Source organism: Pieris rapae, chromosome 2 (genome assembly GCF_905147795.1).
Source record: "Pieris rapae chromosome 2, ilPieRapa1.1, whole genome shotgun sequence".
Taxonomy (NCBI): domain Eukaryota; kingdom Metazoa; phylum Arthropoda; class Insecta; order Lepidoptera; family Pieridae; genus Pieris; species Pieris rapae.
This window is the reverse complement of record NC_059510.1, coordinates 7,544,452-7,569,624: the sequence shown is the minus strand read 5'-3', so window position 1 is coordinate 7,569,624 and position 25,173 is coordinate 7,544,452. Positions and strand designations below refer to the sequence as shown.

At 32.5% G+C, this 25,173-nt stretch overlaps 1 protein-coding gene across 1 annotated transcript; it reads left to right on the top strand.

Moving 5' to 3' along the window:
* Positions 1-1,309: 1,309 nt before the first annotated feature.
* LOC111002393 (large neutral amino acids transporter small subunit 1) lies at positions 1,310-24,713 on the top strand. Its single transcript, XM_045634362.1, has 13 exons — positions 1,310-1,455; positions 8,633-8,870; positions 10,945-11,088; positions 12,473-12,575; positions 12,853-12,978; positions 15,549-15,642; positions 16,527-16,668; positions 17,833-17,963; positions 19,399-19,567; positions 20,247-20,340; positions 21,079-21,237; positions 22,533-22,588; positions 23,054-24,713. Coding segments are annotated over exons 1-13 (1,461 nt in total). The 5' UTR covers positions 1,310-1,453; the 3' UTR covers positions 23,057-24,713.
* The last annotated feature ends 460 nt before the right edge of the window (positions 24,714-25,173 follow it).

Here is a 25,173-nt window from a genome sequence, read left to right as displayed (position 1 = left end):
GCATACTCGTATAAATGAATATTTTAATCTAATATTTAATTTACTTAGACTTCGGTACTCCTATCACAGGTAGTACAGTCATCTATTAAATTAGATCTAATGGTAGATTATTAAGTAAATTATACCCTGACTATCTTTCCATCTAAACACCTAAGTAAAATCGTTATATAATATAATAATATGTTGTCATTTAGTATAGATATCTTAAAGTTAATTTGCATTAACTACTTTATATTACTAATTGCTTAAGAATATTTTAAGTAAAAATGTTATGATATAAAGTCCATTTCATACTTTTTAGAATTTTATGTAATATTGTAATCTCTATGATTCCGACTGAAGGACTCTGTATCCATGGTTATGAAATAAATTTAAAAAAAAAACACAATGATAACAAAACTTTTTTTAAATTTCGGGACAGACTAAAATTAAAATTCGAATATTATTTAAAATTTGACACTGCGATGGTAGCGACGTCTGTCGGGTCCAATGTAAAACATTCCAAAATCAACAACAACTAATAAATTGAAAATTAATTAAAAAAACATTGTCCAGCGGACAAAATTGTGAATCTAAACCATTCCCAGATCCCCATCGGTCCCATACACACGCACACAAGAAATATATATATTAAGATAATATAATAAATATAAATGTTAAAGCTTGGTATGAGCGAAACAAGACGATATTTTTCCTTCGATTGTATATGGTCAAAACAAATAATGTCATCCATCAATGCGCAATGCCCAATCGCTATTAAACGGTTGGCTCACGGCACAATTGTTTCGTCTTTTAAAACATGCTAAGAGACTGGATAGTCAATAATATTTGTAACCTAACCTAACGATTATTTGTAAGTGTAATGCAATATATTTTGTGTTTCAGTATATCGTACTTGTACTATACGATAATGCTACCTACAAGACTAGTATTAATTACATTAAATAAATAAAATAAAAATTGTTTATTTTGGAAACAAACAAACAGCAACAATAACTATGTTAGTAATTATAACTTAAATCTGAATGTTAGTAGATTTACATTATATTCATACCCGAATCATTTCGCATGAAACTTTCTCATGTTGAAGATGTTGAAATTTTGAAAATATTTCAATTAGTTGCAGACTAAGACGCTTATCTTTTTTTAATTTTAAATAGAAATGCACAATTTTCTGTTGATTTTTAATAACTTGGCCCTATGACATTTTAATACCGCCCACGTCTGACGTATACCACCCCATTTACCCCCGAATAAAACCTCGCTCAATACCTATTACCTACGTATATCTCTATTACTCTTGCACAAGTTGATGTTTCCTCTCTCTACAGACTATACGTATACTGGCGCACGGCAGTCTCGCGTTCTGTCTTGGCGGACTAAGTCGCCCTACTTGGAAAAAGGCGGGAAAAACAGTGCAGTGTACAGTTTGCCAGTTTTATTTTAATAAAAAATGTAAGTATAAAAAGTCTTGTTTGTTAGTCAAATCATTTTGTCAAAGTCAAAATTTGAATAAAATGTAAAAAAAAAAATGTAAAAGGTATCTTAAATGAAACCAATTTAAAATTATAATATAATTATATATTCACTTACAAATTTTTATATTAAATTTAAATATCAGTAAATATCTCTCTATCTCTTTATATACGTAAAAGTTCAAAAGGAAAGAGTAGAGAGTTTAATATGTACTTATAAAGATGATCCATGTAATCCTAACAAAAACCGAACATGTATATTAATTATAGATATTAGCTTTTGTAAACCAGTACTTTACCATACGAAAATATTTAAACGTAATAAATAATGTAACAATGAATCTCTAAACTCAACTTGTTGGGCATTTTTTAAGCATATTTATTACAATTTAAAATTACATATTTACCTTATCACCTGGTTTTCATAGCGTGATGAAAGATTACGCATATTACGTCAGAAACCGTAGCTTTATAATTCGTAGCATGCTTGTGACACCTAAAAAGGCGTTACAACTTGAAACTAAAGCAATCGTGCTTAATTATCCACTTATGTTCTGTACCTGGAGATAATTAATATTTTAACAATTTAGATTGTTTAGCTTAAATAGGCTATTTATCTATCTCGGCTTTATTTATCTCGGTATAAACTGAAGTTCAAATTAAAATTAATTAGTTTTTTAGCAGTAAGTAATAAATTTCTTTTCCAATACCTATGCATATCACATACCTGAGCATCGAAATTTAAATTAAATAATTATATATTATTAATTATAGTATTTAAGAAAATTTAAATGGTAAGCTTAGAGTTCGGATCTCACATTTAAATTACATATTAACTGCGTTTTATGTGGAAATCTATTAAACGCGCAAACAAAAGAAAAGAAATATCTTCTATTATAATTATACAAATTAAACTTAAAATATATCAATTTGGTTAAAAAGTAACCTCTAAATCGTACCCACATGGTATCGATCGTCCTGTCTACCCTCGGTTTCTCCCGTTTTACCACCCCTTTTGACCCCAAGCCTCAACACGTGCCGAAATGCCTTTGATCCCACAGAGTCTGTAAATCTAAAACTAATCTGAGTAGAAATAATTTCATTATATTTCAATCTTGTATATCAAGCTAAAACTTCCTTCTCTGGGTAAAGCATACGAGTATAATGTTGTGTGTAAATAAGATAAATAATAGTAAATAATGTTGATTAGACATTAAACAATATTATTATTGCTTTCAAAACCTATCTTTGTGTATATTTTTAACTTGGAATACTGGAAAATTAACTTAAGGTTTATTGACACTTCGTTACCTTACAATATAAAAATTGAAAGTAATAAAATAAAAAGGAGGGCAACTGGCGGCCTTATCGCTTTCGAGCGATTTCTTCCAGGCAACCACTATCTTATGATGATCAGACAATACGTGTGGTAGAACTTAATTATTTATAATTAATTACTTCCACTCATATTACGGACCCTGATCGACATACAGACGTACTGACGTATTGACGCTAGATCATTGCATCATTCAAAATAGTAATAGTTTTCAATTTAAGCTAAAACAATGTTTTATGTAAGGTTGTGGCTGAGTTGGGGTTATGTAATTAGATCATTTCTAATTAAATTATATTTTCCTCTGATTTCATAATAACATATTTTTAACGAATGGGTTGCTGATAAATTAGATTTATTTTATTGACTTAATTAAATAAACCTCAAAAATAAAATTTCATCTTAAATAAAAAATATATTTTAAACCTATGTTACTGTAGTCTCCATCATTTTATTATTATACAACATAATATTCATACACTCTTAAGTAGTTATACAGTGAAGTATAAGAGCTATAAATTAATTGTGAATATATTAATTCAAAGTAATTATTTTGATCAACAATCAAAGTTCGTAATGTAAATATTATTATCGATGGGCCAGCAACAGCGCAATAATGATAAGCAAAAAGATAATAATGATAGTTTGACCTGAACCATGACAGAAAATTGCTCACCATTAGTGTCTATACTATCGAATTTGGTCGTTGCACAGTTGAGTATCTATGTGGATTACCTCAAAACAAACTAAAATAGGTATCGCAATACAGAGAGAAAATGCTGCCAGCATTATAGCTACTGCCATAGGGACCAAGGTTTTAAGTTCATTTATATTATTATTAATATTTATGTATGGGCATGTAACCGCGCAGGAGGCTCATCCATGGACACTCACATTGCCACAAGGCTCGCAAGTGCGTTGCCGGCCTTTTAAGAATTGGTACGCTCTTTTCTTTTAGGACCCTAAGTCGAATTCATTCGGAAATACTTCAGTGGGAAGCTGGTTACACATAGTGCGCGGCAAAAATTGCCCTCAGAAACGCCTCAGTTACGGTGAATCGGATGGTATTTTGCTTTGATGAAACTCAGCTGAACGTATTCATCGGAACAAGTCGTCTGAATACTCTTGATGGTATGTGCGGTAGAAGATGCAGAAAGAACCCACATCCCTACGCAACGCCAAGGGTTCAAGCCACTCGGAAACTGTCTATCGGCGATGATTCGAATCACTCTTTACTCTATCTCGACCGAATACGGTCAAGCAAAAGGAGCTGGTTGTAGGTAACTCCCGCCCAGAGGTGAGAACAGGTGATCCATGTGGGGCCGTATTTGCCCTTTATAGAATTGCAAGCGATGACTCGGAGTGATGTACCAACTCGCCTTGCTGAGCACACCAAGCTTCTTAGGTGCTATGTGTAATATTGGCCAAACATGTTACAAAATGTTTCTGGTAAAACTATGATATAATATCTACCAGATAACCCCTTATTTTCATTGGAATTTCACAGATTTCACTAAAATATGCGCTATGAATCGTCTTTTTATTTACCGGCGATGTTCATTAGTTTTTTGGCGCGCAGACATCGCTTCTTAGGTTTCATACAAAAAGTTCTAAGTTAACTTTCTCTTACGACAAAAAAGTGACTTGATGAGATTTTTTTTAGATTTAAATACATTTATTCTCATAACAGATAATCGTCACTTATATGAAAACTTATATACTTTTTATAACGTCGTGGGTCATTGAAAGCTTCAAGGGTGAATTAGCGACGTAGAACTTGGGTCATTTACGTAGAGAACTGGGGTCACTCATCATCTTTTAGTCTTAATTTAAATATTGCCATGCTCTCTGCACTTTTTATATTTAGTGGAAGTTTATTATACCATAGCACTCCCCAATGCTCAAGGTTTTTTACCGTAACTTGTTCTTTACTTAGGTTGAATTAGATTTTGAGGGCGTTGTGAACTGCTTCTGAATTTGATGAATTTCAGAGACGTTAATATTAGTATGTATATAGCCATTTAATATTTTGTAGATTAATAATTGGTGTGGGTGATGGTGGAATTGTATTGTATTTTTTGGGATTGTAGTTGAAGTTTAGTATGGGTATTGAAAAATCAATTTAACTATTTTGAGCTATTTGAAGATGTGATAAGTTAGTTTTAGTCCGGCTCCTCAAATTTCAGTAACGCAAATGAGGCGTGATTTTGCCAAAGATTTATAAATATAAAAACGAACTTTCCGAGGAAGGCCGTGAACTATGTGTGTATAGACTCTTAGAGATCATAATTTGATTATTAAATGATTTATGTGTGTTGTATTTGTCCATGTTATGGCCAATATAATTATTATAATCCTAGATAGTTTATCTTTTCTGTAATATATTTTAAGTTTTCTTTTGATGTGAAACATCTATAGCCGCACGTAAAACCGATTTCTGGCGTGGCGACGCATGCCGTGGCGACGCGTCGCCACGCTATATGATATTAATTCTAAATGCAGTAGTAAATTTCACATTAAAAATATTTAATGAAAATAATGTTTATTCAACAAATAGTCATCGTTATCTGGAATAAAAATCGTAATATTTTATTTTATCATTATGACATATTTACCTGGTTCCTATCATAGTCTGTTATTTTCTGCATATTACTTTTACAAAATAATGTCGATGTTTCACATCTACCAGGCGTCCCGTGACGGCTCACATTTTTTTAAATTATACTTTATATCTAAAATAATATGTGTAGCGATATATATGCAGCAACGGTTTTATTATTCACTTGTTGATATTCGATCTGAGGTATAGAATGTGATATATAATGTTTAACACAAAAATGTGTACATTTTTTTATGAAGCCCTATTGGTGGTTTCAGATGTATACCCTTGTTGCATAGTAATTTAGTTTTGTCGTATATTTTATCGTAAATATAAGTGGTCTAGACTGAGAGTAATTGCCGTGACCTTGTCACGATCGATCTCTTGAAACTAGGCCGTACTCTTACAAATTATATGTTGCGTCATCGCTTCCGATCTATTGTCTGGGAAGTGAGTGAAGGGGGAGGCTTTTAAGCGCTTAGCTATTGGAAAACAACTTAAGAAACAAAAATATTTTTAGCTTAAACGATTTTTCAGAACATCATTTTTTAAATCTCAAACATAAGCTTATATGTTTGATTTATTTGTGAAATTTTTTTTATGGGTTTCAAGATCAGCTTCATGTTCCAATTCATGAAAGGTACAAGGTAAAGGTAAAATTCATATAAAAAATTCAAAGCATATATTTTTTACAAAAGCCGTTCACCAGATAATTCGAAAGTTCCAATACTTTTAGCTCGCAAACTGAGTTCGCTACACTATCATTGTTACGGAACAGAACAAGGTCTTATCATTGAACCCCTGACATGCGATACTCGACTGATGGCCAATTGACGTGGCTGCGGCCAAATCTGATACTCATTGATGCGTATTTATACTTTGATTGCGATATTACAATGTGATTCCATGATATTACATATTTCTATTAGATACTCATACTATTAGATAACAATAATATGAAGTACTGTACTTTACAGTACTGCTTAGCATTATTTTCGAAGCAAATTAAAACATTAAATTGTTATCCAGGCAAAAGTGATTCAAGCGCGCGTCCTTGTATGACCCCATTTCTTTTATAAAGGCCCCTTTGAATTCCTTTGAGCTAAACAAGTCTGGGAATAACCCCCTTATAGAACTCACAGACTTTTATTAGTCATACAATAGTTATACGCAAACACAATCGCTTTTATATCTGGTTTTAGGCACGTAATAATAGCTGTTTTTTTAAAATAAAATGACACAAACTTAAAAGATATTCATAAAAAATTATAATGTAAATATTAATTGTATTAACCCCGTCAACCGTAGGTGTTATCCTTAAAAGTTTTTACATAGACGACTGAAAATGTCTAGAAAATGAAAAATGGCTGAATGTAGAAAGTTGCCAATGCTTTTATTGTTTTTCGAAGTAATTTCCGTCCCTCTCTTCACATCGTAGTTTTCAATGGAACCACTGAGAAAAGCAGTGGGCCAATTCTTCCTGGTCTCTTTTTTGGTATTCCGGTACGTTTTCACCGCATCTTCAGGGCTCGTAAAGCGAATACCTCGAATTTTATCTTAGTTCCTGTGAATAAATGAAAGTTACAGGGCGCCAGGTCAGGACTGTATGGCGGACAACTCATTATGTCGACACCTGCCATAGTCAAATATTCAACAGTTCGTTTTGGAGAGTGCGCTGAAGCATTGTCGTGGTGAAGGAGGATCCTGCTTCGAGTGCGCTGCTGTCGCTTCTGTCGCTGTATTTCCAAGACAACAGGCAAACTACCATTGACATACCAGTCTGCAGTAACTGTCCTTCCATCTTCTAGCACAACTGTCAAATGAACTCTTCGACCAAAGAATGAGGCAATCATCTTTTTTCCTTTCTTTACCTTAGATGGCCAATCTTCGAAAGGAAACACCCACTGAGCTGATTGTCTTTTGGTTTCGGGTTTGTAGCAATACATCCAGCTTTCATCACCTGTGACGATGTCAAATACAGTATTTGAGTCACCGCCGTTGAACTTATTTAACATTTGGCGACACTAGCGAAGGTGATTCTGGTCGTCGGTTAAAGTATGGGGAATCTTCCTGACACCTAAATGTTCGTGTAATGTTTTTTGAACTTGACTCATACCAATGCCTAGACTTGGCCGTATTTGCTGATAGGTAACTCTCTTATCTTCCTCTATTATGCATCGGACAGCACTAATATTATCTTCAGTAGTCGCTGTTAAAGACGTCTCTCACGCGGATTATCATTGAGATTGCTCGTCCACGCTTAAACTCGTTAAATCAATTGTAAAACAAAATAGTGACAGAAGATGGACCTTCATTAAAGAAATCCTAATCGCAGCCTATCATAGCTTTGTTGTTATTTCACAACGAAAGTCACAATAAGTCATTGACCGAAAATTTCCTAGCGTTAGGTTCATTTTGACGTGTAACAAGAATTATAGATTTGCCGCCAATCACAAAAAAAAATGCAATATACTACATTAGGTTACCAAAGGGTTTTAAAATTGAAATTCAAAAATTATTAACAATGTTTCTAACTGGCCAGTTCTAAATTTATTCTGTGCTACCACCCACCCAGGCCACGTATCAAAACTTAAGACTTCGTAGCTCCTTCGTAGCATTCTGCTACGATCTATATCTACTCTTAATTCGAACGCAGGTGTTATTCTATTATAAGGTAATTGTCGTTAGTTAACTGAATAAAACTCTTAAATTTGAGATGAATGGATCTTCTAATGAATTCATGAATTAAGTCTCAGAGCAAAACTTATTTCCCATCATTGAACAACAAAAGTAATTTAATAGGCGTTGTTGAATAAAGATGACAACAATTAAAAACAGTACGATCTGGAAATATGATTCAATTTATTTTTGTCATTCAATCTGCCGACAATTACAAACATGAGGAATAGTTCGTTTACACTATTTTATAATTTAATTTGTCAAATTTGCATGTTCGACTTAATTCATTAAAAAATGCATTTAGTTAACAGAGCATTTTTATTTAATATTATTCTAATAAAAAAAAGTTTATAAACCTAAATTATACTCAAATCTAGTCGCTGTTGAGCATGATCTGAAGTCACATTTGTCACATGATGTAATGTTAATTGACGAAAAAAAATTAGACAAATTTAGTAAATTCCATAGACATGAAAACATCGAAATATTAATCTAAATAACATAAGAAATTTATCAGTAGGTACCTATACATTTTCTTTGTTACAGGTCACCAAAAAGTACAAATAGCTGTGAAGATGAGTGTGATACAGACGCTCTTAAATCGGAGGCTGAAGATGATAAAGGTGGATTGGAGGCGAAGATGTCACTGCTGAACGGAATCACGGTTATCGTAGGTTCAATTATCGGCAGTGGCATTTTTGTGTCGCCCACTGGTGTTCTGAAATATACCGGAAGTGTCAATGCTAGTCTTCTAGTTTGGATAACATCAGGAGTTTTCAGTATGGTATGTATAATGTATTACTTGTGTGATCTAATTAATTGGTAGATAGTACCGGTGACCCCTGAGCTGTTCACTCGATCAACGAATAAGTATTGCAAGTTGCCTTTACAGGTACACTGCCACTGTGGCCAAAATTTTTAAATTGGTTTTAATTATCGTTATTATCTTTCAATGTACTTAGAAAATAATGCCATTTTTATTTTTATGTTAACTTGTACCATAGGATTTTTGAGAAATCTACGACTTTTACTGCCTTATTCAAGAAACCGTAAGACTATTTAGTCTGCGGTACTGCTCTAAACTAATATCGAATATTTATCTTATGTGAAAGATCTTTAGGTTTATCTTGGCGATACCTTAGACGTTATCCTCAACTTAGATGGGTGTATAATATATCAGCATTAATACTGATATAAATAAGTGTTGGACTACTTTGATATGTAATATTTTAATTACTATATGTTTTTGCTATCACAATATCCATTGGCAATTTATCATCAAACTATATAAAATCGATTGTCAAGTTAGGTGATGAGTATTTGGATAAGTGGACCAAGGTCTCTACAAGTTGACCTTGTTCGTGACATCTGGTTATTCAAGTTTTTAAACTATAAAAATATTTAACTCATAAAACAGGATTCATTCACCAATTAGGATGACATTACACTTTGCTTCTTGTTCCTCTCGACAAATAATTAAGCAAATGACAAACCTTCTGTATCTGTCTCGAGTGTATTAGTATACTATTACACATTAAGGTTAAATTATAAAACTACGGTAACTAGAGGTTGTGTGCCACTTAGTGTAATATTCAGAGCCGAGCCTTAGCCTATGTGTCCCGTATGTCAAAATCTAGTATGTAAAATAATGTTTTATCATTACTCATGAAACTTAAATATGATATATCAAAGCATTCATCAAGACTTAATAACATAGTTTTTCAATTTACTTATAAAAAGATATTCCATCATCACCATTATTTTCACATCACCAGGATTTCAATGTAGATTAGTGTAATGAGGAACAATTCAATTATGTTATTGTATATATATATATATTGTTTGATGATGTTATTTTTTACATTTCAAACGAATATGCAAAATAACAGACTTACTGATAAAAATGCTCGCGGATTTTAGAAGTTCATGTTTACAAAATGTTGTATGTATACAATTTTTTCTAATGAAAATATTTTCTAACGGTAAAAAGGGTATTTAAAACACAATTGCCAAAACTAGATCGTGTAAATAATTAACGTAATAGTTGCGACACAAAAGTAGGTCATTATCATCTGCGTAGATTGGAAAGCAAAGTTATTCGCGAATATTATAATTTTGACCTAGAAGACTTGGTTCAATAGAAACGACGATCTTTAGATAATCCAGAAAAGTATTATTTATTATAAATACAGATTCGTACTAAAAGTGTACTGTCTTCGTTCTCAGCTCATTCTATCGACATATTTTATCTAGCTTTTAGTTAAGATTATTTTGGTGTACAACTACAACTAATTTTTTCATTTAAATTTTATATCGAAATTTATTCCAGTTTCCAAATCAATCTAAATACATAAAATTAAGACAATGTCATGACTGTACCCTTAATTATCAAATAATGAAAACTTTTATTACATCTCTTTCTTGAATATAATAACCAAAAACAATACTTAATTGACAAAAAAATTAGCTTCCTCAAGTTACGTATTTATTCGGACCATCTATATTAATTTCTATTCTGTTATTCTCTAGTGGTTTTCTTAAGAAAATATCTACGGTCGGCAGTTAATCTTATTTGATTACTGTTAACAAGTCTCGGTGGAAATCAAGTTTGATATTTTAAGCGGATTGCTCAAGCGAACACAATGTAATAAAGAAACGTCGCTATTTTAAATATAAATTATTGTTGTGCTGATAACTGTAGATATAAGTAACTCAAGTACCTAGAACCTAGAAATATACAGTAGAGAATATATGTCACGGGTAGTTTTCGATTTAAGTTAAGCTTATAATGATCGTAAGCCAAGTTAATTCAATGTCAGATTGTTTATAATGTAATAAAATCTTACATTCTTCAACAGGTGGGTGCCTACTGCTATGCTGAGTTGGGAACTATGATTCGACAGAGTGGTGCTGATTATGCCTACATCATGGAGACATTTGGGCCTTTCGCTGCTTTTATTCGATTGTGGATCGAATGTATGATTGTTAGACCTTGTTCGCAAGTAAGTTAAGTGTAATATTAAGCTAGGTTTAAAAAGATAATAAAAGACCTGTCTTGTTTGCTGTTATACAGATATTCAGCATCGAAATTTGCTTCTTTGATTTGAGCAAGGAGCCTTACTATATATATCTAATTTAAGTCAATGAGAGATTTGAAGATAGAGATTTTTACGTATTTTTTTTGCTTGCTATCAAAACGTAGGTGTTAACTTCTTTTATGAAAATATCTGCGGTTGTTCTTGAGTAGAATGGATTCGAATTTAACGTTGTCTTAACTTAAGGGGATTATCTGTTTAGTTGATCTAAGAAAAGTGACACTAAAAATAGCCCCAATTGTCGGAATGAGGTTGTGCGAACCTTTATTTGTATAGCAATAAGGGTGACAATAAAGCGATCAATATCTTGACCTCGTTCCTAGTAACGTCTTTCATCGCCCACCTCCTTTGTGGGTTACAATATAAAGTATAATAATATTTATATATAGCTAATATAAAATCTACCATTATAGGTTTTTGACTAGATAGTTATTTAAAAATATTGCGAGATAGAGCAAATAGGATTTTTTAACTTAGGTCTTGGAACATTAATTAGTTCTAAATGCTTGTAGGTACCTACTTGCATTTAGAACTACACCCGGATAACCGGATTGTTCTAAAAAAAGCTTTTTAACGTGGAACAGTATACCTAAGAGTAAACAATATTTGTAGATATGTGTTTGGCTACTGAATTTTATTAAATGCCATGCATAAACATTTCGTAGGCATTGAATGTTATTATCTCAATAACAATTTATTTAGACATTCAATCCCTGTTAGTGAAAATCCGAGGATTGACCGGATTTGTTCTTTGAACTTTATTGAACTGCGTAAATCTCTTTAAATCGTACACAACGTTAGAAGGAAATGTTTTCTAACATGGGATATGGATCTAAAAAGCTACTTACAACTTCTTCCCCATAAATGTATTGTTGATCGTAATGATAGGGTGGACTAGTGGCTATAGCATACAAATAAAACGTTAGTAATACTTTTAACATTGTGTTTACTTGTATAAGAGAAAATGTTGAAAATATAAATGATAACACGCATCAAAAGTAAAGAAAACATAATCCAATTTCAAACGTAGTGCATCATAGACAATTATATGTGAACAGCACCTTCCAACACGTAATAGGTTATTTTTTAAATAATTAATTTTATTTAAGTGACTAAACATACGGTATTTACATTGTTATAATCTTAAGTTAAATCAGAATCAAATACGACTTTACCATAAAAAGAGACTATAAGAGACTCTGTCATTCACAATTCGAAATTTGAAAGGTACAAGCTTCAGTCGTTTGTTATTTTAAGATACACGAGGTTTTATATAATTTCCTGTTGTTAGGCGATCGTTGCGCTGACATTCAGTGTCTACGTCCTGAAGCCGATATTCCCAGAGTGTCAACCACCTGACGAGGCCACTAGATTACTGGCTGCTTGCTGCATATGTAAGTTCGTTTTCACCTACAAATCCATAATATATTAGCTTTTAGTCGTCAAATTACATTTAGGTTATATACAATTGGAGTCGCAATTTACTCTTGGGTGTTGTTAAGGAAAAACTCATACTTAAAAACTGTGTTTTACAAATGCGACAGAGATTTGTAACGCTTTGATGATTTTCTAAACTTAGTTTTTATGCTTTTTGTATATTTTTACCGTTACTAGACTTTCGACGTTATACGTAAATATCTCAATTGACCTAATATTTTTTGTTTACTCCAGTGCTATTGACGTTTATAAACTGTTGGTCTGTACGTGCGGCAACGAGGGTGCAGGACTGGTTCACATACGCAAAGCTCTTGGCGCTCTTCATCATCATCGCTGCTGGAATATACCAACTGTGCACAGGTATAACTGATTAACGTCCAAACCGAATAAACTATCTTAGATAGCCATCCATGTTGACTATCTGAGATAGCCATCTTAATCCAAATATTAATAATAGTGTGCCAATAACCAATCGTCGGATTGTAATAGCAAACTGTCGATACAAGCTATCGATGGTAGGTCGGATCGGTGTATGTGTATAGACCTTTGTATGAAAATGACAGGTCAACTGTGCCAATATCCTATGTTAAGATTTTAACTAAGACTAGTTTTTAAACTAATTAAAAAGCTATTTGATATGATTTAAACATAGACATGTATATTTTAATATTATTTGTACAGTATTACTTACTTTATTTGGTTGTAGAGAGCGAAGAGATTGCATTGTATCCGTCGCCAAAACTGGATTGTCTTCGTAGGGTTTGGTTACTGGGATACAGATAGGAATCGATGGACTGTCACGGTCTGATCTCAGATGGTTTTCAAGCTGAGATTGTGGATTAAATATTGGATTCGGGCGTTAATTGTTTCACTAACTTTTAACACTTGTTTTTTTATTAGGAATATTATAACGGGCAAACGGAAAAGTATTTTCAACTTTGGCATATGTCGAATTGGCGCTGTTTGTTTTTCTATTAACAATACTTTTTCCTACGGTGATAAACAGCGTACGAAAAAGACGTACGTCTAAGACTCAAACATCTACTTCGTATATAACAAAACTGTTCATCTGGCACCTACTTTTATTTACGGGAAAGTAGAGTAGTACTCCGCAATTTCCAATAGCGACAGCGATACGACGCTGTATGTAATTTCGATGTACTTTTCTCAATATCCGTAGTAGTAATATCGCAAACCTCCGGAACCGGAATGGCCCAGACCAGAAACTTGGGACCAAACTTTGGTCCCAAGTTTCTTGGTCACCAAAGATCGGGAAGGCTGTCGGTATCGCTTTGGAAGTTACCGAGTAAGGGTCATTATCAAGGAAGTGGGTCAAAACAGGTTTCTTGTAATGTGCATCGACTTCTACGTACAAGATTCGAACTCCGAACAAAAACTAAAAATGCTTGCTTTGTTAAATTTATAATTGGTTCCCAAAACAGTCAGGATGCTTTTGAAATTGAAATGAAAAAATCCCCGTGTTTATCACATTAAGAACATGCCTTGTATGCACCAGGTTTTTAATACAAACTTTGTATAAGTAAAAAATAATGTTCTATATATACTATTGTATTTAAAATAAATTCCTTTTTAAACTAAATTAACTCCATGGCTGGTAATAGACTCGATTCTAAGGCAAATGGAGTCGTAAATTGATTTATCGGCTCCTTTGAGAGCTGAGTAATATCATCTGCACTTGACAGCATCTAATTAAATGGAGATGGGATGCTTTTGCCTAGTACAAAATAAATTACCCATAATATTAAATAAATAATAAAAAATTATTATTCTTACTTACTATTCTTATTAAATCTATTACGGTTTTATATTATTTGCCGTTCGTATAAATAATTCCTTAGAGCTCCTAAAATTGCATAAAATAATTTTTTAATTCAGAGTTAAAGTAAGTTCAATATTAAGTAATTTTTTTAATTAGATAATTTATTCTAATATGTCCAAATTTATTCTATACTTTTGGCATTCCTTTATTGAGTTAGCGAAGTTATTGTATGGCATTTCTCATAATTTAATGTAACTGGAGATCACCGGATCTGAGTAATCATCTAATAAGTCCTCTTTGGACTCCGTCCGTTCGCCAACGCTTTCCGATGGCTTACTGCAAGTGTATGGACCCCACTGGGACCTGCAATTTATTTATATGGATCTAAAATAGACGGTTGCGGGGTACGACACTTATATATGCTTTGATACAAGCTGTGTACACGTACTTGCAACGACTATTAAAAAAATCTTAAATGTTGATAATAATAACATAATCAGATTAAATAAATTGTTCTTACACTTAAGGAAATAATAAGGGTAAAACTAAAACTAACACAAACACAGCGCATGCATATAACAACTCTCACTCACACTCTCACAGTGCGTGTGTGTGTCATAAACACACCCATTTACATCTACATTTACGCATACTTTCGTAAAAACATTGTTTTAAACATGCTAAATGTACAACGGAATAATTTTAATCCAGTTTCCGACAACACAAGGGCTCCCAGTGTCTGAACGAGATGAATTTTATCACAACCAAATTTCTGCCAGTAAAGTTTTTATCATTAACATTATTAGTGAGAGCGATTCGACAAATTGTAGGTAAAAATTACATTTATTAAGTCGGTTATAAATAGTTTAAATTTGATCATGACCTCTCGAACCTATTTATCTATTAGAAGTTATAATCTGCCCAAGACTGATATAGGTCAGACGAAGATTTAATCGTCACTTATACATTTGCCTTTAATTATAATTGAATTAATATAAATAATTATTTTTATTAATTTAAATTAATATAATTAAAAATTATTTATAATTTTCATTCCTACACCCAAAGCAAAGATCGAATTTACACGAATGCGTATCCGAATGCGTCCAAAAACCTTTTCGATTCGTTATTTGTCTTTTTAAATTCACAGGGCACGTAGAGCATTTCACATTTGAAGGTACAACAAATGACGTCACTTCCATTGCGTTATCATTCTATTCCGGTCTCTTCGCTTATAACGGATGGTAAGTTATCAATATATCATTATCAAGAAACTATATTGAATTTTATATTGTCTGATATTGTTTATGACTCCTTCATAGAAATCTAGATATTTTTTTAATCGAAAACTTATTAACGCTCTGTAGACGTCCATACAAATATATAGTTAATGCATGAATTCCTATTATAGAAATTCATGCTTTTACAATGCGTTGAATCAAATAGTTAATGCATGAATTTGAAAATCCTATAATAGGAATTCATGCAATAACTATTTGATTTAACGCATTGTAAAAGCCTTATGGTTATGTCATGGTACTATAACGTTACTTTAAGCCTAAGGATTCAGCAAGTATGAGTCTCGCATGTCAAAAATGTATTGGAAATCTATATACAATGACTTTGGAAACCCAAGTTAAGGCCTATATTTACTTTGATTAGTGATTAGTGTAGGTGATTAGTTATTAGGAGGAAACAAGTGTGGACTGCGATTGATTAGTGCAGGTTATTAGTTGTCTGTGTAGCAAAGTGATTAGAATCGTAGGTATTCTATATTTTGTGAGTGAACTGCAAGCCACTGAGTAGCCACGTCCCTTACTCCTCACTCGCAGCGTACCTGTCAAAACATGATTGACAGCTATCTAGTATCTACAACTGAATTTACTTAACAGAGCCACTAAACAAGAATTGGACTCTATTTGCACTACACACCTGCACTAATCATCCTCAATAACTAAATTCTTGCACTCGCACTAATCAAACTGAATACAGGCCTTTAGATAAAGCATTTGCTTTAGCATTTGTCGAAAATTTACTAAAATATATAAACCCGTTTATTTTCGGTCTGTTAACATTTATAAACTATTCATTAGTTCATCATCATACTCTAAGCTTTTAACATTTTCAGGAACTACTTAAATTTCATAATAGAAGAACTTAAGGATCCGGTTCGGAACTTACCTCGTGCCATCGCTATTTCCTGTACTCTTGTGACCATCGTTTATACACTCACTAATGTGGCCTTTTACACCACACTATCTCCTACTGAGGTAGGTTTTGATTCTTTTTTAAGTTTTCTAGGATTTCATTAAAGAATGTTTCATGATTCTTCAGTTGTATGAATAAACTAATAAGTGATTTGGTTGCAGCTTTTGTTAACAAAATTATTATGTATAATCTACAGAACCACAGCAATTATATATCCTCTCTAACAGAGTTTGAAACGAATCGCTTAGTATAGGTATAGTACATATATATAACACAGATTATACGGTATTTTCAATATTCTTTACCTACATAGTAGTAATAATTAAAAATTGATAAATAGATAATTAAAACAAATTTGTAACAAATGCCGGCACCATTTATTTGCCATTTTCATTTTGACTAATTTATAATTACATCAATGGCAATGTACTTCAATTCTTAAGATAAATCCGTCTAATATTTCATTACAATATCGGAAAGCCTGTCATTGAATTGCAATGACGGTTCCGCACGTGTACTGAACAACTTTTTTTAATACAGTTGCGAAAAATTAAGGAATTTAATACAACTATTTTTTCTCCTCTCTCCACGCAATAAACTCGTCGTACGTAGATATGTAGCGGCGTTTTTAGTACATACTTTTATGGTAAAATGTTCTCCGAAGCATTTTCTATAATTATACTGAGTTCGGCTGAAATTACTTATTTTGTGCAACAAACAACTCAACACGCAGGAACGTTTTTGGAAAATGGCGCCAACCTTAAAAGAATATTGACAGATTTTTTTTTGTTTTCTTCACCCATGTGTAGGCAAAGGTGACTGCTGTACAGCCTTGCCTGTACAGCCAAGTCTTCTGTAGAAAATTTTTATTGATATGAAATGAAATTTAATGAGATGAAATGAAAAGAAATCTAAACAAAATCATTTAATCCAATCATTAAATCTGATATTGAAACAAATTAGAAATATTTGCATGGATCACAATAAACTTCTATGAATTATTTTTTGTAGTAAATCTTCGTGGTTGGTTTTTTCTTTTTAATAGACATTGTTTTGACAGTTGGGAAAGAGAACGCACTAGTGCGGGAAAGGCAAAGAAAAAGCACGAATGTGTTATATCCCACATCCCGAACGCTATACATCCCTGCAATACGCCACTTTTTGAGCAACTGTATTAAAAAACATATTATGAATTGCATTTCCATAATAATTTTGTATATTTCAAGGTACTCGGTTCAGCCGCGGTAGCAGTAACATTCGCTGAGCGATTGTTCGGTGCATTTGCACTATGTATACCATTGTTCGTAGCTGCGTCTACATTTGGCGCTGTCAACGGAGTATTACTTACGTCTTCCAGGTATTATTAATCGAAATTAAATTCTAATATTGAAAACATTAAAATTGTTGGACATTATTAAGGATAGGTGGTAGAGTTTAAATGTAAAAAGCCGAGGGATTACGAGTTTTGTACAGGCACTAATATATTTAATATGACAAAATATTATCTCTTAAATTTTTTCATATAAGATTATATCCCTTAGTATATCTTTTGTTGCACATGGCAGTGAACATAAAAACATAATCTACATTGTAACAATAATATTTTCAAGCTACACCGACTTCTGAGCGTTATCGTATTTGAATAAAAAGAATATGAATTTAAATAAATTTAAAATATATTTAAATGGATATTAATATTTCGTAGAACAAAGAACATATGAAATTTGAGATTTGTGTGGGAGGCACAAAAAGTAGATTTTTTAAATAGAATATATTTAGTCAATCAAAGTATGCAACATTGCTATCTATGCGCTTTTGCCATCTTAAAATTAATTAATCCTGTTACAAAAAAACATTCGGAAGAGAATCAATAAAATCTTTAAAGGCGGTTTCGACAGCTCCAAGGTTGAATTTTTTACCTTTGCAAGAAGTTATCCAAATTTCGAAAAAAATGTGTCTTAGATATTTCAATTGAAACTTATTTGGAAGCAGTCGGATGTGCAGTGTGTGGTCAAGAGTTGTTGTGAAAAAGCAGAGGCTTTTACTACTAAGTGACTTAAACGCCATTTACACGAGGCACGTTTTCTTGCCTGTAGCATATAATTATATCGACGCAATAAATGACTTGCATGGTCTAAACAACATTCTTGATCTTTGGAATATGTTTCCTTTAAAAACTATTCTTTATGTGAACAGCACGTACAGTAATTTCTTACGGAATCTAAATTATCTGTTATCTTCATTTGCCAACATGAAACCACTTCAAATTACTGTGAAAATACTGCTGCTACCAGCAACATTACCTGCATCACGATCCTCATAGTTAACATTTTCCGGTATCCCATAAACACTCATGACTGCGATAAATATCAATGAACTTTATTATATCAGCAGAACTTTATTTAAACAACTTTTTACTCATATTTACACCTTTCTTCTAAAACATTCAAGACTTTTCACAACAAAACAAGACAAAAATTCGCCAACGCAAATACGTGCTATATATATAATTGAACGCCAGTAAATGGTATACGCACGTACAATCCTGTGTGAAGACAAGTCAAAACTGGTAGATATCTAGTATTGCTTTTTTGTGATTTTCTTTAAATGGTAGATATCTAGTATTGTTTTCTTTGTGTTTTTCTTTAAATGGTAGATATCTACCGTTATAGTCTGGCCAGATTTAAGAAAATTAGTAAGTAAGTGAGCAACCCCGGTACTTGTCCATCAAGTAACATCCAACATTACTGACTCATCTGAACAAATAATCAATTTGATTTAATTTTGTATAGATTATTCTACGCGGGTGCAGCGCAAGGCCAAATGCCTGCAATGTTAACGATGGTGTCTTCTCGTGCGACACCTGTGCCTGCTGTATTAGCCGTGGCGCTTTTGTCGCTTCTCTACTTAACTGTATCAGACATACAGGCTCTTATTAACTATGTTGGATTTGCTACATGGGTAAGTTCAGTATGATGAAGTTTGAACCAAGTTGGTTTAGCGTGGTAGCGGGTAATTTGATTATCTTATCTACATGGTGCGAGAAACCCAGATTCGTATTAAAATATACTCTTTTATAGATCTTTGACCTCTGAGACTTAAGCCAACTTTAGACCACTTATGGTATAATTGCCCGAGTGATCAACCGTGCCCTTGAGAAAGATATGACTGTGCCAAATGAAACTCTAATCTATTTCTCCTGCTCCAATTAACCACTCGATCCATGTCTTCCTGCAGCCAAATACAGTCATCTATACTCTCTATAGGCATGTACAGTTTGAGATCATCAGCGAAGAGCAATTACTTTGCATTCATGACAATTTTCGGTAGGTCATTCAGCATTATTAGAAATTCCTACGGTCCCAAATTACTGCCTTGTGTCACGCCTGCTCTCCTAAAGTAAGCCTCTGAACAACACCCAGCGTATTCGTTTTGTATACTTATTAACGTCAAAAAATAAATATAAGTACATTGAATGCTCCTAATTTTACATTTACTGCCAGTTCTCAAATCAAGGGTGTTGAACGGAAGAGAAGAACTGGCATAAAACTAATAGAATACTGAATTTCACTTCAGTAACCGCAGCAATTATAAATATGAACAAATTAAACAGCATTTTTATAAATTTCATTATTTTCAGTTGAGTATCGGTGCGGCCGTGCTATGTCTGCCAGTTCTTCGGTATACACAGCCAAATCTTGAACGACCCATCAAAGTCAACCTTTTCTTCCCGAGTAAGTACTTATAAAAATTAATTTGATCATTAAAAGCTGTTCTTTTGAGGATTATGTAATAAAAATAAATAACAAAGAATGTTGGCTTTAGCGACTCTCATCCCTTAAACTAAAGGTGGCAACTGACATCGAATGTTAGCTCGATGTGAATTTTTGCATGAAAATTTGTTCGTAGTGAACATGCTCACAACACCTGAATATATGCGATTCGCCTATGCTCCATCCCATCCACAGTTGCAGTCAAAATGGCGGACGTAGAGGTGGTGGCCACTGACTTGTAATGTTACATGGAAAGCGATTTGCTTGCGTTTGGCGCTCGTATCGAGCTGAGCGATTTACTGACATGCCGAATATTCGACTTGTAACGTGCTCACATCGAGCGAATATTATATAATATTCAATGTCAGTCACTACCTTTAGAGCAACAAACCGATGAAGTTTTTTTTTATAGAACAGGGGGCAAACGGGCTCCTGCCCGTTAAGTGATAGGAGGCTCACCTGATGTTAAGTGATACCGCCCATGGACACTCTCGATGCTAGAGGGCTCGCGAGTGCGTTGCCGGCCTTTTAAGAATTTGTACGATCTTTTCTTGTAGGACCGTAAGTCGAATTGGTTCGGAAATACTTCAGTGGGCAGCTGGTTCCACATTTAGATTTTTACTTGCCTATTAAACAAAACTAATCGCAAAACAGAAATAGAAATCTGAGTATTTGTATTATGTATTTTTTTTCTTTCAGTCCTGTACATAATCTGCACAATCCTAGTAGTGGCATTTCCAGCTGTAGCATCTCCAGCTGAAACGGGCGTCGGCTGTCTCATGATACTTACAGCTGTACCGGTTTATTTACTTCTGTTGGAGCCTAGGACTAGGCTGACAGGACTCGGATCACTTACTGGTATGAACCAAACAATCTTATATCATATGGGAATTTCTGCCTGATCTCTAGGAGTAATATTCAGAAACGGAACTTGTGACTCACGTATGTGAGGATCCAATACGTTTTTAGCATTCGGAAGACATGATATCATTCGACTCGAATCAGAATATAGCGTCAAAGATTTTTTTGCATAATTTATTGAACGTAAGGACATGTAGGTATGCAGCGTCGTCCTTGGGGGGTGGCGAACAGCAAGGCCGGGGCCTCGCTCTTGCAGAAGCCTCTCAATTAACCCAAGCCAATTTTTAAAATTATCGATTTTTTTTTAATTTAAAACTTTTGAATTTGATCCTTAATGACTTATTCAGTTTATAATATAATGGTAAATTGAAATAAAGTTAGTAAGCTAATGCTCTCAAAACAATTTAATTTCAATAATTGAAAAATTCATAACAAATGTCTAAACCACACTTACTTTCGCATCACATACGTTTCACGAAGGAGCTCTTAAAGACCTCGCCCATGGGTGTATGGCTGCCTCTGACAGTATGTGTCGGCCTTAAAATGCTCTCGATTACAATTTTTTTGAATATTGCACGTATTGAATGTGCGAGATTCTATAATTGTAATAAATTTTGAATTAAGATAACTGTAGGTGAGAACAATGAATTTCCAAATAGAACAATGATTGAAAAGTTATTTTGCAAGCCATAATGAAATCTAAATGGAAAACAAAAACTGTTAATTTTTAGACTTTTTGAAGTTATACTTCTTTTAGCGCGATGGAGAAAAATTATGAGAGTGAATTTATACGATGCGCGCGCACACCAACACCTAATTCGACAATCGACATCGTAAAGTTAGGTCTAGGTGGCATTGAAATCGATAACTTTGTTCAAGTTGAATAGTCTAGTATTTTTATATTTAGAACACAAGTTTCGTAACAGTACAATTAAACAGTGTGAGTAAATAACTATTATATTGGTGTTCTTAAATCAATTTTTTATTCGACGGTGATAGTATTTACTAATAATTTATTTATTGAAATAAAATCTTTTTGATTAATTTTAATATTTATCGTTAATCACTACTGCATTTTAGTTATTTTTTTTCCACACGCCAAAGAAGTATAACTTCTAACGCGTGTACATAAGTACATACACTCTAAATCAATATTCCTTTTACAATTTTCCTTTCAAAGTCATTTTTGTGAAAGAGATTCGTAAAAACAATTTATTTGCATAAAAATATTATAGCGACATTGCTTTTTGTTTTTGATACTACATACATACTTACGAAATTCATCATTTCAGATGCAGCAACGCGTTTAATACAGAAGTTAACATTATCGGTGCGACCAAAAACAAAGGTTAGTTTACGTGAATTTATTACAATTAATATTGATATTTCGATATATTAAAACGCTTTTATAAATTACTATGGAGATAGAACATTGAAAAAACGAGTACCATAATAATTAGGTAAGTACTCAATAGTTTACCCGAGGACATAGACGTGAACCTAATCTTGCTAAATTTAAAAGTTTATTAAAAAAACACTTTGTAACTATTTACGTAATTTATTTGTGTTAATGTAACCTTATTCAATAATGTATAAGCTATGTTTATATAAAGCGAATTACCTGCAGTCAAACTGCGTATGCAAAACTTCATGGTTGAATTGAAAGTGGAACTTTTTATGAATAAATATATTACATACATACATAAATTGAAGAATGACCCGTCAATATGTTTTGACAATGAAACTTAATCATTTGAATCTAGTGAAAGCGTTATTATTTTAATATTAGTAATAATCTTGTCATTTGTTTCAGTAATTAACCACAGACTACAATTCGGACTGACAGCCACAATGAACTATGTATTCTTCCTCTTCAATGTATTATTTTATTTTGAATGGGATCAAAACCTCAAAAGTAGTGTCGTATGAATTACTTTGTCTGTATTTGCTAAAAAACATATTTACCAAGAGATGGTAAAATTATTATAACGATTTGGGAATGAACTATATATAGTTCAAATTAGAGAGATCTGATGTTTATGAACATGTCGACGAATAACTATTATCATAGCTATAAGTAAAATTAAGTTTGAGAACATTTTTTTAAAGCTGGAGCTCATGATCATTATTAAGAAAAAAGCTTTAAGAATGCATTTGATGTTTGATAGTTATCTGATAAAAATATATACACGACAGGTTTCAAGCATATTTTGTTAACGCTTTTAGAATAATTAACATTATAACAATATTCTTTCCCTTTGGCTCTAACACTGTTTGTGCATTAGCCAGAACAATATTCTTTGTACTGAAATTGTAATACAATTATGAAGTTCTTCATAATCTGTAATGACCAATCACAAATGTGTAGCGATTTGACATTTAAAACGATTTAGATTCACACAAGTTCAAATGTGAATAAAATTTCCATCTATTGTCTATTTCTAATTCGTTCGCGCTTGGACATGTCTTAAATCTTTGCCTGAATGTTGTATCTTTGTCAATATTGTGTAATAATCGTATAAGATTGGCTTAAAATACGTTTATAATTTAAATAATAATTGTGTTGTAAAATTCATTTGTATGAAAAAAATACACTTTGAAGTTTTAAACTTACAAAATATGGTTTGTGTTGTTTAAAACATGGTTCATTTGCGCGCCAATAATTATGTATTAAATAAGTCTTGTTTTCGCCATTTCCTACTTCCTAATGTTGGACAATATTTTTACTAGAAATTTTTATAGCTTTTTTAAAGTAATCGAGTAGATAATATAGAATCATAATTTTTTACTTAGCTCTGTGACTACATTTTAGTGACAAATAAGTACCTCTTAAGGTTATTTATCATTTATAACAAAATGGCTGTGTTTAATTTTACATTCCATTAAAGTTATTTGGAATATCGTTTGTAATGCTTTTATAATAAATAAATTGCAAAGTTTGTTTATTTTGTAAATACGTATAGCTACTTTCATACATGACATTCCAAATTAATTAAGGTTTTTATTTTATAAATATTCGGCTTACAAAGCGTTGTAGTTGCCAAGGTCGCGGAATCCATATGTTTTTTCTAATAGTGGTATAAAGAAGTAACTTTAAGAAGGCAAGAGAAAACTATACATTATGCGTTCTCTATACACATTTACTTAAAACAAATGGCCGTCATGCAAAATGACATAATTGAAATATCAGTATGAATATAAAAAAGCATTTTTTAAATATCTATGAGCAGTATTGGCTCTATTAAGAAAATAGACGAATACAAAACATACAGAAATCCAAGACCAAAACCGTAGATAGCGCCGCTAGTATTTTTAAACGGTTTTATTTAGCTCAACCCGTTTGTTTTATTCTTTTTAATTTCTTCTTGGGTCAAATTCAGTAATTCAAATTTCACCCTCTTCCTGTCAGCCTATTAATCTGAAATTTTGCATACACTTTGGATTTTGGTGACAATACAATTATGTTTATTCATTATCATTATAAATTCAAGATGGCCGCCGCTACAAAATGGCGGATAATTTATGTTTTATTAATCCCATCAATATGGGTATCAAATGAAAGGGCTCAACAAGCAGAATACAATATACTATAAAAAATTGAAATCCAAGACGGTTTTATTTTAGTCTAGCATATGTTTATAATTCCCACGACTGTATCTATTTTATTATTTTTTGGTTTTTAGTACATTTATCTTAAACATTGCAATGTATGTTTAACAAAAAGCCGTTTAACTTAAAAAGTTTTTTTACCTATTTTTATTTTGCAAACTACATTAACACGTATAAGCTGCCCATAACTATCAGGTCTTACGCTACAAGAGATTAATGAAATATGTACATGCTTCTTTTTTAGTTACTCAATTATATACAAATTAATTTTAAGACTTATATTACAGTGCATGATGTGTATTTTTGCCCATGTTAACTAAAACA

Excerpts from the sequence above, each read along its gene's own strand:
- LOC111002393 (XM_045634362.1), top strand. Across the intron at positions 20,341-21,078 it reads AGTCAACCTTTTCTTCCCGA|TCCTGTACATAATCTGCACA; the intron begins GTAAGTACTTAT and ends TTTTTCTTTCAG. Across the intron at positions 21,238-22,532 it reads AGGACTCGGATCACTTACTG|ATGCAGCAACGCGTTTAATA; the intron begins GTATGAACCAAA and ends TCATCATTTCAG.